This window comes from Botryllus schlosseri, chromosome 13, assembly GCF_051294905.1.
Source record: "Botryllus schlosseri isolate E-star chromosome 13, Bs_hap1, whole genome shotgun sequence".
Lineage (NCBI taxonomy): Eukaryota > Metazoa > Chordata > Ascidiacea > Stolidobranchia > Styelidae > Botryllus > Botryllus schlosseri.
Window position 1 is genome coordinate 1830831 of NC_137248.1, and position 18132 is coordinate 1848962.

The 18132-nt window shown below is 38.4% G+C and overlaps 2 protein-coding genes across 2 annotated transcripts in view; both read left to right on the forward strand.

Annotated features, from left to right (window-relative positions):
• The window catches only part of LOC145454801 (tetratricopeptide repeat protein 41-like), a 33451-nt gene extending 15570 nt beyond the window's left edge, over positions 1 to 17881 (forward strand). Inside the window, exons 9-25 of the mRNA XM_080332785.1 lie at positions 1664 to 1898; positions 2873 to 3009; positions 3899 to 4048; positions 5145 to 5259; positions 6402 to 6573; positions 7684 to 7779; positions 8456 to 8628; positions 9129 to 9309; positions 9990 to 10151; positions 10685 to 10823; positions 11462 to 11562; positions 12102 to 12228; positions 13149 to 13326; positions 14174 to 14243; positions 14889 to 15157; positions 15989 to 16270; positions 17360 to 17881. Coding sequence (XP_080188911.1) covers positions 1664 to 1898; positions 2873 to 3009; positions 3899 to 4048; positions 5145 to 5259; positions 6402 to 6573; positions 7684 to 7779; positions 8456 to 8628; positions 9129 to 9309; positions 9990 to 10151; positions 10685 to 10823; positions 11462 to 11562; positions 12102 to 12228; positions 13149 to 13326; positions 14174 to 14243; positions 14889 to 15157; positions 15989 to 16270; positions 17360 to 17419 — 2647 coding nt within the window. The 3' untranslated portion in view covers positions 17420 to 17881. The remainder of the gene's footprint in view (positions 1 to 1663; positions 1899 to 2872; positions 3010 to 3898; positions 4049 to 5144; positions 5260 to 6401; positions 6574 to 7683; positions 7780 to 8455; positions 8629 to 9128; positions 9310 to 9989; positions 10152 to 10684; positions 10824 to 11461; positions 11563 to 12101; positions 12229 to 13148; positions 13327 to 14173; positions 14244 to 14888; positions 15158 to 15988; positions 16271 to 17359) is intronic.
• The window catches only part of LOC145454834 (ATP synthase F(0) complex subunit e, mitochondrial-like), an 88650-nt gene that overhangs the window by 31905 nt on the left and 38613 nt on the right, over positions 1 to 18132 (forward strand). The gene's annotated exons all lie outside the window — the stretch shown is intronic.

The following is an 18132-nucleotide window of genomic DNA, read 5'->3' on the forward strand; positions in this document are numbered from 1 at the left end:
ACATCATTGGTATCTAACTGAGGAAATAATGGTATTTACCATGTTCTCGGCTAATCCAAAGATTCCTGACAAACTGAAGGAAGCGATGGCTGCTAATTTGCTGAAAATGCCAATACCTGAAAAATTTCGCAGAGGTATGCCTCTCAGTCTGATCTCTGAGTCAATGAGTATGGTCGATTTGTTCGGGCCAGAATCGTGGTTTCTATTTGATGCTATACATGTGGAACATGATTGGTTGAGTCTTCCAGTTTCGGAATGGCATACTGATCCGGATTTCGTGACTGCTCAAGAATTTGTGAATACTGTTGAAGTAGTTAATGATGCAGCAGAGCGTATGGTAAAATTGAATACCGACTATGCTGCGTTCATAACGGATGTCAAAAAACAGCGAGCCAGCCTCCTACAAGCTGTGGAAGATCACCGGAACAGATATGCAGATTTCTCGAAAGCAACCATTTCATCCACCTGATTTATGTAATATTTTGCCAAGTTGATCTCTTTCTTTGCCTTATTTTTTCGTTTCCTGTGATGTTTATTATGTGGCTGTGAGTGGATGTTACATTTACAGTTGTATTCTTGGACATGGGGATCCAGGAAATTGATGAACAGTGCCGGGTAGGTTTGAGGGGTGTAGGATATGTGATCCAACAAAATGACTATCAGTTTTAGGTAGTTTTGAGCAGTTCTAAGGCAGTATGGGACATGGAAATGATATCCTGAACTAGGAATGCCTTATAAAGTGGGGTTTTGTAGCACTCCAAACCGCAACAGCTGCATAAATCCATGTTATATATCACTTTAACTAGGCTAGGTAAAATCGTGACACCAAGATTTTAGGGGAATCCCCTATTTTCAGCTGCTATTCTTCCAGCTCAATGTGCACACGGATGCAGGGGACGAGTTACAAAAAAAAGTAGCCAGAATATGTTTTTAAGGTATAAGGCATGGGAATCGGACTGAAAACCTGGACTTTTTGAAAGTCGGTCAATTCTGAACAACCCTAATGAATATAACTATTCGAGGGTAAGCTATATGTCATACAAACAGCTGAATAATTGCATGGTCCGAGATGGTCAAAGTAATCAGCAGTCTATGTTCATAATGAATGAACCCAAATGCCAGGGGTAATCGTCAGCAACTAGTAGCTGGCATGAAATTTCGTATGATCCGGGCAAACTGATGGCTTAGGATCAATTTACGAGTATCAGCCAAAGATATTTGGGTTTATTTCAATGTGAATATATTATTCAATTGTATGTTGAAGTTCTGCACCTCCAAACAGAGCTGCACAACTAGAAAATTTACAGCTTTTCCTAATTGATTAGAATTGGTGTATTTGCAAAAACTTGAAAATTGAATTATGTTCCGAAACAGAAAGAAATATAACAAGAATCAAGTTCAATTCATATCAAATAAAAGTTCCATCTCATCAGCATGAGAATAGCAAACTTCTGTACAGTAAGCTTGGCTTGTTTAGCACCATACTCCCCCACATCATGCTCATTATCAGGAAAGGCAGAAATTAGATTAGAATTGAAATTACAGCGTAAAAACATTTCACAAAGTAGATTAGAATTAGAGTATCGGCAGTACTCTCTAATCCGCCTTATCAGACAACCAAAATCATCAGTGAATCAGTGAATGATTAAAAATTGTGTTATAGGGATTTTTGGAAAACCACTTTCACGCTATGGACACTGCGGTTTAGTTGGAGAAAGAATTCCAACGGTCAACCTGGAAGTTGCCGCAATTTCAACTCTGGCTGGGTGGCGGATGCGTTGCGTGTCATCTCGGTTTCGAGGAACGGATTGCATGTTAACGAAATCCTGCATATCTTATATCTGATCGGGTATAAGGGAAAATGCACAGTCACGCCGTACGATTGGAGTCTGTTTCAGGTATTTTAGAAATGTCGTGATTGTTCGGACCCGTTGATGTGGTAACTAAGGTGGGCACAATGATTGGAGCACTCGAATCTAAATCGAGCATTAAAATTATATGCTCATACTGCCAGTAAGAGTTAATTTATCAACGAAAATTATAGTTTCGATGCTACTTTTTTTCGTAAATCTTGCTGACTAGGTGATTAAATCGTTAGGTTGCCTAAAAAAACGATGCACACCAAATTTGAATTCATTCCAACCGGTAATCGTGGAGTTCTTGAAGTTAGAAGATTTTGAATTTAAATACTAAAAAATTCCAAAATTTTTTTTCTCAGATTTTTCTGTCAACCCCATAAAATTGTTGAGTTGTCTTCACACACAATACAAAACAAATTTGACTCAATTCCAACCAGTAGAAGCTGGGGTATTTTAGTTTTTATCTGATAATTCTGGGATCATCCTTGATCGGGGGATAATCCAAGAATTATCATCGATAAACTATATTCTTTGTGGTCGCATAATAGGTACGCTACATATCTGTACTGCCTGTATCATTCGTACTGTTGTGACGTCATAACAAGTGATACTCGACTTGACTCAGGCCTAGTACTTAATTTTTTGCAAGCCAAGTTGTAAAACTCTATTACCCTTTGTCCCAAGACTTCATTGGTCTTGTGTTAGTATGATTTACCGTGGGACTATCAAGAAAATTATATATTTTGAGTATAGCGAATCAATTATCGTTTGAATTGATGTTTTCAAGCGTAAGATCAAAACCGTTATATTGCCACCTGTATTCCGTTTGCGGTAGTGCTCAGTATTTCCTCACGACTATGTACTCCATCTTTTATGCGTATTTCTGTGCTTTATTAATATATTAACTAGCCCCTGTATACAGCCCCCCCCCCCCAATGTAGGGATGATACACTGCTATATACAAAGCTCTACAAATTGCTATGTTATTATATTAGTATTTTCTCTGTTATCAGAATGCTGCCCGTGACGCTTTCAATGTTCTCCCCGAGGGCAACATCGCTCTCTCGCATATTGAGATACGACACGCAGCAAAGTTCCATTTGCTTGGAATGCCCCTTCCGTCGGCCACCGCGTCAGCGTCATCGATCGGGTAATTTATATTATTAATTTTGACTGATCAATATATTGATACAGACTTTTAGAATATTTTAGTACTGGCCTGATGGTCGCTGTGCAGTAGGGCTGTTCAAAATAAAACTTTTCCTTCATATATCACTGGCTACTTGATAAAATTGTTAAGTTGGTTGAAAAAACGCTGCACACCAAATTTGACTCAATTCCAGCCACTAGAAGCGAAGTTATTGCAGTACAAAAAATTATAATTCCATAATTTTATAATAAATAATTGAAGAGTTAGTCACCGTAAATACTATTTTATTCAAATCCAAATTTTTCTACTGCAATATCATTGCTTCTAGTAGTTGGAATTGAGCCAAATTTGTTGTGGATCATCTCTACTGACAGCCTAACAATTTGATGGGGTTGACAGAATAATTTTTTTTTTGTCAATGCTTTCTACTGCAAGAATCTCGCTTCTACTGGTTGGAATGGAGTCAAAGTTGGTGTGCAACGTTTTTTAACCAACCTAACAATTTTATCAGGTAGCCAGTGAAATCTGTTGGAAAAGTTATTTTTTGAACAGCCCTACTGTGCAGTCATATTCATTCAAGGAGACAATTGAAAAACAGTCAAGACAAGTCATTTCCAATTCACCACCGAGTCAAGTCCGAGTCTAAGTCAGGATGCCAAGTTCCGAGTACGAGTCATAGTGTTCCAAGGTTCTGAGTCGCTAGTCAATCTTACTGTGAAAGTTTTGACTCGAGTCAAGTCAAGTCATTGTCAATTCACCACCGAGTCCAAGTCATTTCCACACATGAGTCTACTGCATGGCTGCATGTGAAATGGTTTTGGAGAGTTATTTTATCAAAATCATCTTACTTCCAATTCTTACAAAGACAATTTTCGTGTAACTTTTCCAGAGTTTTGAACACTTTGCAACATTATCACGCTGTCCTCGCGAAATACTTCCTCAAGTTTGGCAATTTGGATAGAAAAATTACGGAGCTACCGTGGCAGTTGGAACAGTCTTCCGATATGGTCGGACTTTCCCAAGTATTAAGCAAGCCAAGGTAAGTGAGCCTATCAATATTGGGAATTCGAAGAAATTGTGATCTCTTGAAATTTAATGATATAATGTCGGTAATGTGTTATTAAGTCTGTTGATAAGTTTTTACCTGCAACTTTTATCAAGTATTGCGCAAGATGCAAAGATGCCATTTAAAACATGCTATAAAATTATTTCCAGTATGGTTCTATTCTCTTTGATTTGCTTAACGAAGAACTAGGCCTATGTGATGGAACAGATGCATCTCAATGTTATCTATGACGCAATGGTTTGCAAGTTAGATGTACAACAACCTCAACCATGGGCAACAGTGCCCGAACTATGTGTAAATAGATTAATAATAGATTAATTCTCTGTCGCTTAAATTTGAGTTGGCTTCCCATTTTACGGATGCCCAGGCGAGACCGCCTAAAATTACATTTTCAATAGGTCACCTTTTTTAGGCTATTGGTTTTGGTAATGTCGTCTACACTGAGTTTTGCTGCAATGCCTCGGGTCAAGTTTGCAGATCTGAGAGGTTTGGGTGTGGTATTTGACTTGTTTTATGGGTTACCGCTTTGATGTTTGTTCAAGTTTAAAGCACCTAAAAGTGTATGCATGTTCGATTGATCACATCTTAAACTGTCGGTTTATGCAACAGTACCTTTCGATTATCTCGCACCCTGAATTATAAATGAAACTTTCTCGCGATTTTTGCGCAACAAAAATTTGTCGTACTGATAATAATTAGTCAGGCTCTAAAAATAGTTTTTTTTCTCGTAATGCTCAGAATGTGATTATTTGCGACATTTTGTCATGAAACCTTTGTTTTACTTCTGTATCAGGTGTTCCAGACTGGTTTAAAGTAAGCACTGTAGACGTTGTCAGCTCCCTAATCCATATCAATCATGTAGCTGAAGTAGCTGATATTTTAGGTAAATATCATGCATCACATGCCATTATACATCACAAATGTATATATATATCATTATCATTTGTATATATATCACAGAGGCCATTATCTGTATGTTACAGTAAGGTACTGATCATTTTAGCGACTAACCTTCGTAGACCTGTGTGATCAATTTTTGTGGTTCCTGTCAATTATTTTCTTTCAAAAGGTTCTTCGAGGCGTTCTACCGAAAAGCGTCGACTCACCACCAGCTAATGGTCGACTTGACTCATTTCTGGCGGGTTTTGGACAATGCCGGATTCCCCCCTTCGCACTACATGCAGGTTAGCTATCTATGTGCTATTTTTCAGGGTTGCAACCAAGTTGCAAGGCTTCAAGTCCATCTCGCTTTTATAGTTTTGACAAGAGTCATTTTCAATTCACCATCGAGTCAAGCCCGAGTCCAAGTCTGCTAGTTGAGGGTCTAGACCAGTGGTGGGGAATTCAATGGTTTCTGGTTGGGAATAGGCGCATTCGTTAAATACTATGTACAGGATAGTCTACGTATTTGCGGAGACACATGCCCGATTAGCGTTACCAGTTAACTGCCCTGGAATGTATGTATCGAAAATTTAAATTTAAAGTGTCCTAGGAGGACGCCTAAATGTCCTTTTTTTGAGAATTTGTCCTTTTTATCTCTGAAATGGATTTCAATGCCACGAAAAACACGACTCCGACGCAGCGAACATCCGAGTTTCGTAAAAAATCGGGGGCGAGTGTCAAAGTGATGGCCTTTTTTTATTCAACACAATCCTATTCGCCGAAAATTGTTCAAAATCACCAGTTTTCTTGGAGCTTCCAGATTAGATAAAAAGTGTCCTCTTCTTGAGATCTCAAATTATGGTAACCCTATTTTTAGGGGTATTTATGAGTTTCGGGTAGCGAGGAATGAGGACAAAAAGGTGGAGAACCACTGGTCTAGACCGAGTCATCGTGTTTTGACTCGAGTGCAAGTCATTATGTTCACTGTTCAGTTTTGAGTTCAATCCGGTTCAACCCACTTTTTTCAACTCTGCTCGAGTCATTTTCACTTCACCAACGAGTCAAGTCTGAGTCTTAAGTCAGGAAGCAAAGAGTCGAGTCTTAGGTATCGTATTAAGACTAGATTCCAAGTCATATGTTAAATGTTCGTTATCGAATTCAAGTCAGGCTCAACTCGCTTCTGTGAAACTCCTGGGTGGTCTCGAAGGTCTCGAACTCATAATATACTCATTTTTTTCGCTCTAAACATGTTTATTCAAACAGATAAAATAGGGTTTAGGTGACTATTCTTCAAGTATTGGTCCTCATACAAGAGACTCTAATCAAGTCATGTAGAATGTTAAATATCACTCTTGATTCACCTTGATTCACTCTTGATCCACCTCAAAAGCTTAGTGTCTATTAACTTGATGTGGAAATTCATGACCATTTGTGTGTCTTATAGCTGATGATTGAGAAAGCTTGTGAAAAATCAAGGAGCGGTTTGTTTGGTGAAAATTGGCAGGCTGATGGAATGGGCTTTGGGAGCTTGAGAACCGGCTCGACTTGGAGCGCGTCGTCAATGAGAAGAACTTCAATCGCTTTCACAAATATGGACGATAGGAGACAGAGCACTGGTGTGGATTTTTTTCTGTGTCATGTCTGAACTAACGCTGTAGCAATATCCACGACATGTTAACACTATTTCAAGTGAAAGTTAAAAATGTAATATGATATGGACTATAAGTACTTAAGTATATAAGAATATTCTTTAAGCAAATTTTCTTATTTTTACTGTAAAAAGTAGAAAGTAGTTTTGGGAAAGCTTTTTCGTGTCAGTTTTTTGAGTGATATAATCGTAATGATGTGTGAAATAGCCTCCTGTGTCAAGGTAACTGAATAATATGTTTTTGGAGATTCTACCTACGCGTAGTGTCGGTTGTCATTTTCCATTGGTCACGAAGATGCGTCTTGCAATTTTTGAAAGTACAGACTTCTGAATAGTGGTAATCAGTATGTGAACGCAGGTTTGTAACCAAGTCACAAGGTTCCGAGTCTCAAGTCAATCTTGCTTTTATCGTTTTGACTCGAGTCAAATCGAGTCATTTTTAACACAACACCGAGTCAATTCTAAGTCATGGTGTTCACTGCTCAGTTTTGAGTTCAATCCGGTTCAACCCACTTATTTCAACTCTGTTCGAGTGATATAGAATGGCTCGCATTCATAATATCGTACTTTTCCTCAGTCTCAACAGCTTCTGGCCCTATTTTCTAAGTATCAGGACTGATGAACGAAATACCAATCATGTGGTGACTTTACTATTCTTCGAAGGCACATGAAATCTCTGCCTTGGCCTTCCTAGTCTCAAGTCATATGACTTAACTCGAGTCATGCACAATGACTCGAGTACAAGTCGAGTTGATACACAAATTGACTCGAGTCAAGTCATTTTACGCATTTGAAAAATTGAGCAGAGTGAAGTCGAGTCACCTAAAAATCGTGACTCGAGTCATTACAACCCTGTGTGAACCCTCAACCGAGTCTACTTATCAAAACAACTTGACTTCTCCCCTTGAAGTAGTTGCCACTCTTGGAATTGTGATTGAGTAGAAATGTAAGACTTTTCTTATACTCGAGTACTTACTGGAACTACTAGAATACATGCTTTATACTTTCTTGGAAATAGTTTGCTTGTAATTGATTATTATAAACTCTGTCAAGTCTGACCATCATTATTTGTTCCAAGTTGGCACCAGATCTGAAACCGGCGACTTTGACATGATGAGTGAGATGGGCCAGGGATTTTTTGTCACTGAGACCGAACCACTGGTGGACCATCGAGGTACGGACAAGTATTGTTTGTAGAGCTTCTTAGAGGTATAGAACTTAGATATACAATTGAATCGTATATTCATATTGAAATGAACCCGAATATTATAGAACACTATAATTATGTGTAATATAATTTTTGTAGAGTTCTTTTCAATACCCTAATATTTAGTGACGATTGCCCCTGGCGCAGAGTCGGACAGGAAAATTTTCAACTTTTTAAAATTTGATTAGAAGTTTAACTTCATATTTTTTCCAACATAGAGGAGAATTAGAATTCAACTACAGTTTTTTTTCGAAATATGATTAGAATAAGTGCTATAGCTAGACATTTTTTCCAAATTAGACTAGAATTTGAATTATAGCTACAGGTGTTTTCAAATTAGACTAGAATTAGAAGAATAACTACAGTTTTTCCAAATTGGATTATAATTAGTACGGCATAGCATAGCTGGACATTTTTTCCCAAGAACTATAGATTAGAATTGCAATTAGAACAAAGAAGCATTTCACAAATTAGAGTAGAATTAGGATACCGGCATCTTTCTCTAATTAGTCAATTAAACAACTAGAATTATCTAGTTGCCCAAGTCCTGATTAGTGTTAGCCAAAAATATTCGGTTTTATTTCAATATGAATATGTTTTTGTGTTTGTAGCGTGGTAAAAAATGTAAAATCTCTATTCCTAGGATGGAATCCGAATGTGGAAGACCCAGAGTGTTCTATCGACGAAAGCGTATTCACTGCTGACGAATCGTGTGAATTAAGCTACCACGCCTGCATGATGTTAAAGCATTTGGGGGAGGGATATATTAGTGATTGCAAGGACGGACTATCGACTCTGTCACAGAGTCTTATGGAGGTGAGATTTACGATACATGAGTCATCCGATTATAATTGTTTTACTGTATGATTTTAACCTGATTTATATAGTAGTATTATCACAGTATTTGAGAAGATTCTTGGAGGTACAGAACTTCAATATACAATACATGAACTCAAATATTTTTGGCTGACACTAGTCAGGGGTAATCGTCAGCAACTAGTAGAGAATTCAAAAGAACAGCGTATATCAACAATTGTTACACAAAATATGACGATTGTTGATATGTTGATGTTACGATTGTTGATAGACGCTGTTTTTTTTAATTCTCTACTACCGTAGTTGCTGACGATTACCCCTGACGAGTGTCAGCCGAAAATATTCGGGTTCATTTCAATATGAATATACTATTCAATTGTATATTCAAGTTCTGTACCTCCAAGAAGCTGTTCAAATATGATGTTGCGTGCATAAAAATTAGCATTTGTAGTTTGAAAATTTTGATTTGCTCAATCAATCTATCTAATCTACTCCATCAGCTCGGGACATTATCAATAAAGCAGCAGAAAATCCACGCCAAAACTTTGTGCAGTCTGGCTCAGCTGAGCGGTGACGACGGTGATTTTGCTCGATGCCTGTGTCAAGACGCATCGGAAATTATCGCCTCTCTGTCTGGACAATTGCCGATTAGTCCGCGCGGCACAATATCGGAAAATAGAAGTGAGTGTATCAGTAGTTTCACTTCCATCAGTAGTAACATTTAAGGCGCTTCTTCGATAGACGCCCCGGATCGAAACAGTGCTTCACATGACACCAGCAAGTGTTTCCTATGAACACGATACAATTTTATAAACGTCAAAATAAATTGTTTTTTTGCCTTTGGGGAGACGGGTTGGATGTGGGTTAGGGTTTCCCAAGATTACGGTTGGGGGAGGGGATATTAGGGTTGGAAGAGAGGGGGATATTAGGGTTAGGGGTAAGGGGGAAATTAGGGTTGCGGGAGGGGGGATATTAAGGTTAGATGTGGGTTGGGGTCAAACTTTCGGTTAGGGTATCCCAAGATTAGGGTTGGTGGATATTATGGTCGGTAGGGGGTGGGATGTTAGGGTTGGATGTCGTGTGTCATGGGGAACACTGTTTCGATCCCGGGCATATATCGAAGAAGCGCCAAATTTAATTATTCTCAATAAATTCAAAATTTTTAAAGTCCTGTGGGTTCGCATTAACCAGTTGGAATCAAGCCAAGTTTAGTGTGCAGCGTTTTTTTTTTACACAACCTAACAATTTAATTCGTGAATCTCCGGAATCCAGGAAAAAAAGTAATTTCTGAACAGCCCTACTGTCCAACTGTGGAAGGATTATGATGACCGTGGCTGATATACAATTCACATTTTTCGCAGTAATTTCTCTCCGTTGCATTGCCGAGTCGTTCATCGAGAAGGGTGAATTCGATAAGGCCGAAGAAATTTTAGGAGGCGCCGAGTCTTGGTTGAAGCAATTCGAAGGCGTCACCGAGAATCTGGAAATGAAGTTCACCCACGGAAAGCTGTACTTTCACCAGGGTAGGATTCAAATTTTGTAATATTCTGTATATATGTTGATATATTAATAATTATTAATACTACATGATATAATTTTCGTGATACGATTGTTGATATGCAATGTTCTTTTCGACTCTCTACTAGTTGCTGGCGATTACCCCTGACGAGTGTCAGCCGAAAAGATTCAGGTTTATTTCAATATCAGTACACCATTCAATCTTGTAATACCGCAAATATCAGAGGCTCGATGAGGTAGAAATGTGGTTAGTAGACTACTGATCTTTGTGCTTTCAATTTTGAAAAGTGGTTTTGGGATAGGTTTTCATCACGCTTACAAGCGAAATTGTCGTGACAACCTCATGAAATAGCCCCTGTACCATGTTACTGATTATATTTTTGAAGACTCCACCTATTTGGTAATTCTACTTGAAATCAAGCATAAATTTCTTTGACCACCTCTGGTTTTGATTCCTAATCAGTTTCCGTAAACTCTCTTGAAATCTTTGAAAATCTATGTCAAAATATTCATTATATTTTTGATAACTTTGTTCCAGGTCTCCGCGGCCAGGCGGAAGAATCACTGAAACAAGTCCTGATCGAAAAGCTGAAATGGTTTGGCCCGGACCACGTCTCTGTGGCAGACGTTATGCATTACCTGGCTGACTTGTACGCTGTGTTGGAAGCCGAGGGCCTGTGAGCAATTGTGATGTTTTCTTTTCTAGTTACAAATGTAACAGTTTGGTGTTAGGCGTTCGAGTGTCACTCGTTATAACAGTATAAATGATGTGTTAACTACAACAATTTCTAATTCCATGATTTTATAATAAATAATTAAAGAGTTAGTCACCATAAATACTATTTTATTCAAATCCAAATTTTTCTACCGCAATAACTTCGCTTCTAGTGGTTGGAATTGAGCCAAATTTGGAACGCATCATCTCTACTGATAGCCTAACAATTTTATGGGGTCGGCAGATAAATTTTGAAATTTTGTTTTTTGTTTTTTAATGATAAATTCAAAACTTTCTAGTACACGAATCTCGCTCCTACTGGTTGGAATGGAGCCAAAGTTGGGGTGCAGCGTTTTTTTAACCAACCCAACTATTTTATCAAGTAGCCAGTGAAATCTGAAGGAAAAGTTTTTTTTTTGAACAGCCCTGACAGTGGAAAATCATTCCGAAACCATCATTCACGTTGATAAATTACCGCGTAGCGATGAGGAGCGTGTGATTTCAATACTCAGAAAGATCATATCTCACTATTCGACTCGGATCAATGCACCCAGCCCTAGCGTGATCAAAGATTGATTGATAACGGTAGCGTGTTTTCAGATCTAAGAGAAGACTATCCATGTTGACGTACAGGGAAGCGTTTCGCATTTACCAGCGTAACAAGGAGAAACACAAAGAAGCGATCATGCTGCATAAGATAGGTAGGCTCCATAATTGTAGAAAGTTGTGTGTATGCTTGAATTCCAACTGAAAATGTTAATAACTATGCTTTGATTATTTACGCAAATTCTATACTCCTTGCCACGAAGAGTCTTTTCAACATGATAGTTTGGATACTATTTTCCACTAAGGAAGCATGATTGCCTCGATTGATCTTATCGCAGCATACAAAACATGTATTACGAAGTTACAAACATTAGTGGAAATAATACCTCTGCGAATTCGTGATCAACCCACAGCATTGTCACAAAGTGCGATGTAACAGGCATGGTCGAAAAAATGCCAAATTATCTTCGACGTGATGTAGAAATTGCATTATATTATTCGTAGCGTCATAAAAGGTATATATTTCATCTTTCCTCATCTTTCGTACTGCTGTGGCGTCATCATGAGTGATATTAGAACTCTCAATTCAGAATCAAATGACTTGAATACTCAATTCTGCCCAGCACTTTTCATTACGGCCACCCATTTTGTGATTTTCCGCACCAAAATAAAATTGGCGCAACGATATTTTTAGGGACTCAACTAAATAGGGAGGGCTCGCTCATTTCCACAAACGAAGCGAAAGAATGTCTGGAGAACGCGATGGACATTTACACCACGGAAATGGGTCCCGCCCACGCGGATATTACAGCCCTGCAGAGGTACGATATTCTTGTGAAATCAAATACTGTTGTATTGGAATTGGTGGTCATTGGTGCTGTACAAACAAGATCGGTGGTTCTGAACGGGAGTTTGAACAAGCCCAGGTGTGAGTTGATATGGTAATTTCAAAGAGTTACTGGTTGTGTGTGACTTGTTCAGATAAAAATATAACCCAACCATGTTATGTTATGACCTCAGACGTGATATGAATTGACAAATTCAGTAATTTTGAAAAAAATATGTGTAGCTATGATTCTAAATCTAGTTCAGTTTGAAAAAAATTGTCTATTCATCATTCTAATTCATGTGTAATTTGGTAAACATTGTGTAGTTATAATGCTGATTCTAGACCAATTTGGAAAAACTGTATTGTTATAATTCTAATTCTGAAAAAAAATGTAGCTATGATTCTAATTCTGCTCTAATTTGGAACAACTATGGAGCTGTAATTCTAATTCTAGTCTGTTTCGGAAAAAATTGCCCAGTCATAATTCTAATTCTAGTCTAATTCGGATTAACTGTATTGTTACAATTCTAATTCTGAAGAAAATGTAGCTATAATTCTAATTCTAGTCTAATTTGGAAAAACTGTGTAGCTATACTTTAATTCTGGTCCATTCTGAAAAAAAAACTGTAGCTGGAAAAGTTGAGTGTCCAAGACAGCATTAGAGATCAAAATATCATCACGAAATGGTAGTAGGAAGTCAGAGAACCATAATCTGCGACTGCTAGAATTGCAATATTCATCTATTTTTTATAGCATACAAGTGACCAGATGCAGTCTTTCTAGTATATTTCATGTCCGACCATAGCAATGTCTGTAAAGCTATTGATTTGAATGTTGGAAATGGGCCGTAAGCTAGATGCTATATCTTTTGAATATCTACTGAATACATCACTGAACACCGGTATATTACAGGAACGTCAAGAAGATTTCGGACAACTTACGGAAAGGATATTACAAGTTTGGAACCGCGAAACCTCCCGACAAGCGCACGCCTGAATTTCTCTACAGCTCCATGACTTGGCACGATTTCGAACTGCAGAAAATCGGGAAACGCAGGAAGCTACGCAGCGCTCCTCCTGCGTACGGAAATGTAAGGGGTTCGCTAGTAGGGCTGTTAAAAATCGAGTACCTGACCGATTCGAATATCACTCGTTATGACATTATAACAGTGTGAATGATGTGTTAAGTTCAAATATGTACTGTATGGCTGTTCAAAAATAACTTTTTTTTTCCCTGATCCCGGCGATTGACCGATTAAATTGTTAGGTTGTCTAAAAAACACTTCACACCGAATTTGGCTCGATACCAACCAGTAGAAGGCGACGCAGAGCCAAACGAAATTGTCCACATAACGATGCAAATCAAATTTAACGCAATTTCAACCCGTAGAAGCGAAGTAATTTCAGTTATTCATTCATAATTCTGGGATTTCCCACCAGCAATGCTATTTTTACGAATCCCAAACTTTCAGCTACAATCACTTCGCTTTTACCGGTTGGAAGTGAGCAAAAATTTTTAAGCATCGTTCTTATTGACAACTCAACAATTTCATGCGTTTGACAGTAAAATTTGAATTTGAATTTGAATTTTTTATTTTTTCATGATAAATTTAGTTCTACGTCTCATCAAAGACAATTTGGCATTCTTAGATCATACCTATTTCAATGCACTTTCTAACAACGCTGTTAGCTAATCACGACTTCACACATATGTCATACCCGCTAATGTGCATAGCTTTGTTTCGTATGCTGCGACATGACCAATCGAGGTTTCAAGGCTCCAACAATAGCAAATAGTATGAAAATGTTGGGTAAGTGCTCGAGCAAGTACTCTAAAAACAGAGTACAGGTAGGCAAAGCATGCTCGTGTACTCCAAAAACTAGGAGTAGATCGTTACTGAAACCGTCTGCAGAGTCTACTGTTTTTTTTTTTTTCAGAGATCCATGATATCGTCGAGGGATACTTTCAGGCTTCACACTCCACGGTCGCTGCCAGACGGCAGAAAAGGTAACTTGATTCCTTTTCGGTATTCTTTCGTTGCTCCGTAGCAGAGTTGAAAACTCGAAATACTTTTCCAAATTAAAGTAGAACTTGAATGATAGCCAAACAGTTTCTCCATATTCGATTAGAATTTGAATTACTGTATTCACAAAAGCTTTGGAAACTGAATGAAATCTTGAATTAAAGAAGTAGCTATTTCCATGTAAGTAAAAAATAAGTATTTCAGGCCTAGTTTTGCCCACTTTCACTTCATAGTTGTCAGTTTTTAGATAAAACTAGGCCTTCGAGTATTCAAGTATTATTGCAGCACAACAGAATAAGAAAAAGGATGTAATGCCAATTCTACTCCACGCAAAGATGATTTGCTGTTTTGGACTATCGCAACTTTACAGACATGTCATTAACGTCCATAGCTTTGTACTGTATGTCTCATATGCTCCGATACGAGCAAGCGAGGTTTTAATGCTTCCACAGTGGAAAACAGCATCGAGACTATAATCCCTGTTGATAAATTAACTCTTAGTGACTAGGAGCGTATAATACTCAGAAAAATCTCTTACGACTCGAATCATTAGAATAAATACTCGATTTACATTTGACCACTAAATCACTCTGCCCAACCATATCTGCAACTCCTGACTTTTGTTTCAGGATTGCGCCGCAAAGAAGACTCTGAAAGCAACAGTGTCCTAAAAAGAGATGATCATCACGTCATCATTAAGCTGGACGTGGTCCCGCCGGCCCAGTCCGCCACCCCGCACCCTGCTGACCAGGACAGGTTTGAAGACGAAGTCATCGTAGTGCCGGGCGGTCGGGACAGCCGTCAGATGTCAGCCAGGACGAGGCTAGCCGAGGGCAGCGAAAAATCGGTGTCGATCAGACTTCCCGGGTTTAGGAGGAATAAGATTCCACTCATAGAGGTGATTTCATGCGGTATCTGTGCACTTCTTCCTTTCGATAGAGTAGGTATTCTAGGCATATAGTTTTGCCTAAAAACATAACACTGTGAAGTAGAAGTAGTTTAGAATATAAACGCTTGAGGAAGTAGAAGTATTTAATTGTGAGCATCTTAGGTTAGAGTGAGACTAATGAGTATATTATAAATGCAAGGGGTTCGCTTTACCCTTAAGGAAGCAGAGAACATAGGGTTACCGTTTGCAAAAATGTTAAAATCTATAATACCGAGGAGAAAACGGGTGATTTGGAAATTTTTTCGAGTACTGGTATTAGGATGACTGAAAAAAGGTCATTTTTCCGATCTCGCTCCCAAAATACCCGTTGTGGCGTATTTTTCATTTCTTTTTAAGCCAACCCTGCCATTCAGTCCGTCCGAGTCCAACTTTTGCAAGTGTTTTAACACTTTTGTAAAATAAAAAGGACGCATTCCGAAAAAAACAAGACATTTGGGCGTCCTCCGATGACACTTTCATTTTATGAAAAAAACGAAGACAAATCCTCTTAAAAGAGGACGTTTGGTAACCCTAAGAGAACGTGACTTAGACTCGGAGCCGAGTCTCAACAACATGACTCAGACTCGGCCCTTCGCACCTTTGACTTGGACTCGGACTTGGTGAATTGAAAATGACTCGACTTGACTCGAGTCAAAACTATCATAGTAAGATTTTCTTGTGGCTTGGTTACATCCCTATTTTTACTTGAGTGCGGACACGACGACTACTTTCACCACCTCCGTGTAATAGCCACGGCCGCATATGCAATGAAATTCGCAACACATTCCATATCATTTGCAGGAACATTCCGAGTGGTCCGCATTCAGCGACACTACCACCACGAGACGTTTTTCCGCCAAAATCAGCCATGCCACGCACAGAAAATCATGCAGGCCCACGTCAGGCCCTAATAATTTGTGCCTGTCCGTCCATGGACCACACAGCTCTGTCATATCAGTTCTTGAATCCACGTTACAGCCCAGGAAGGATAAAATGACAGATCTTGTGCATAAGAGTGCTTGGTATAATGTTCCGGGGCGGTATACGCTGCCGGGAAAGGTGTTGCCGCAGAAACATAACCAGGTTTGTTTTGTATTGCTTGATACTCATAACTAAGACTGATCAAAATTATTTGGTTATTAGGTTAAGAGTCAGGTATTCGAGTGTCTTTTATTATGATGCCATAACAGTGTGTGGTGCGTATCTGCTGTGTTACCACAGAGGATATAATGCCAGTTCTACATTGCATTAAACATGATTTGGTGTGACAATGCTGTGGGCAGACTTGCGCAAACTACTGGATTTCAAAATGCGCAACTAGTACTGGTCACTTTTTAAAACTAGCAACTAGAACTAGAACTACTCAATTTTCAAAATCCGCAACTATACCTATGACTAGGTACTCACTTTTTAAAACCGTGCAACTAAAACTAAAACACAGCAAGCTACTCAAAAAACTAAATGGGTAGTTTGCACAAATCTGGCTGTGGGTCAATCACGACTTCACAAATATGGCATTTCCACAAACGAGCATAGCTATGTAATACATATTTAGTATGCTGTGATTCCACAAATTGAGGTTTCAAGGATACCACAGTTGAAAATGGTATCGAAACTATAATTCTAGTTGATACATTAACTCTTAGTAGCAAGGAGTATATAATTTCAGTGCTCGAAAGGATGATCTCGCAGTGCTGATTTGAATTATTAGAATTAATACTCGATTCAGACTCATTGTACAAAGCCCTACTCTTTAACTAGAGCCCGACTAATGTCTTATCTATCTTTCAGCCGATGCTGATAAAACTGATAACTAGCTCGTTCACCTGATATATCACCCGTAACCCCGATATATTCAGCAGATATTCAAAAGCTTAAGGCTCATTCCATTTCTAGACTTTGTTTTTACTGACTTTCCACTTTTTCTTGCACGTTTGTGGAAATTTATGGCATTAGCTCTACTTGAGTACAGACGTTGCATACTCTGAGACCAACTTGGAATTCTACCAATCTGTTAAAGTATACTCAAGTAGCCTGTAAGCTATAAGAAATATATCAAGATTCTCGGGCCGATATTGATATTTCTTATAAAAGTGTGATATTGGCTAACCGATAATTAGACTCTATTCATATCCTTAGTGGCTGCTGCTACAATATCAGTATTTTGTTTAGATTCGCCCAGACAGCAGATTATCGTCACGTCGCAGTCATAGAAGCTTTCAGACAGTTTGAAGTATTTCAATTTCAGGTTCATTTCTCGGTTTTGTGAAACAAGCAACCAAACGATGATGCATTTGTGGTCGATTGCCAAATATCTTCGTTACGCCATCTCTAATTGAATGACTTTGATAGCTACGATATGCTATGAATAATTTCGGTATTTCACTTACGTCACACACTTCCGTGCATTTTGTGTAGCCAATACTGTAGTCTTGAACTATTCGACCATTTTGTATTCACTGAGCAAAAGAAGCGTTTGCCAATTCCTTGAGTTACAAGTTGCAAAAGAAAGATTTTAAGATGTAGATGCATTTATAATACCGTCGGATGAAATTGAACTTCTTTACCTACTAGCACTACTGTTTTGATATATAAATATATTATAGTAATGTACACTGTATAGTTTCTTTTCTGTTACCACTGTGTTGATGTGATTTTGTATGGGTAATGAAAATATATAGTTTGAATATATAAGTGTGTTGATTGAGATAGATTGCCGGAAGCTTGTCGATCTCAGGTTGACAATTCAGAACGTTTTTAGTTGCGAGATGTAGTTGGTGTGTAGGTTTTTGATGACATTGCCTAATATATGGTGTTGTTGGGTAGTGTTGGTCTAACGTTCCTTCTTCACTGACCCTGACTTTTAGGTATTAGTCGGATATGAATTTTTCAACGATTTTCTGACCAACTGGTTGAAACAATGGTGGATAATGTTTTAACCAGAG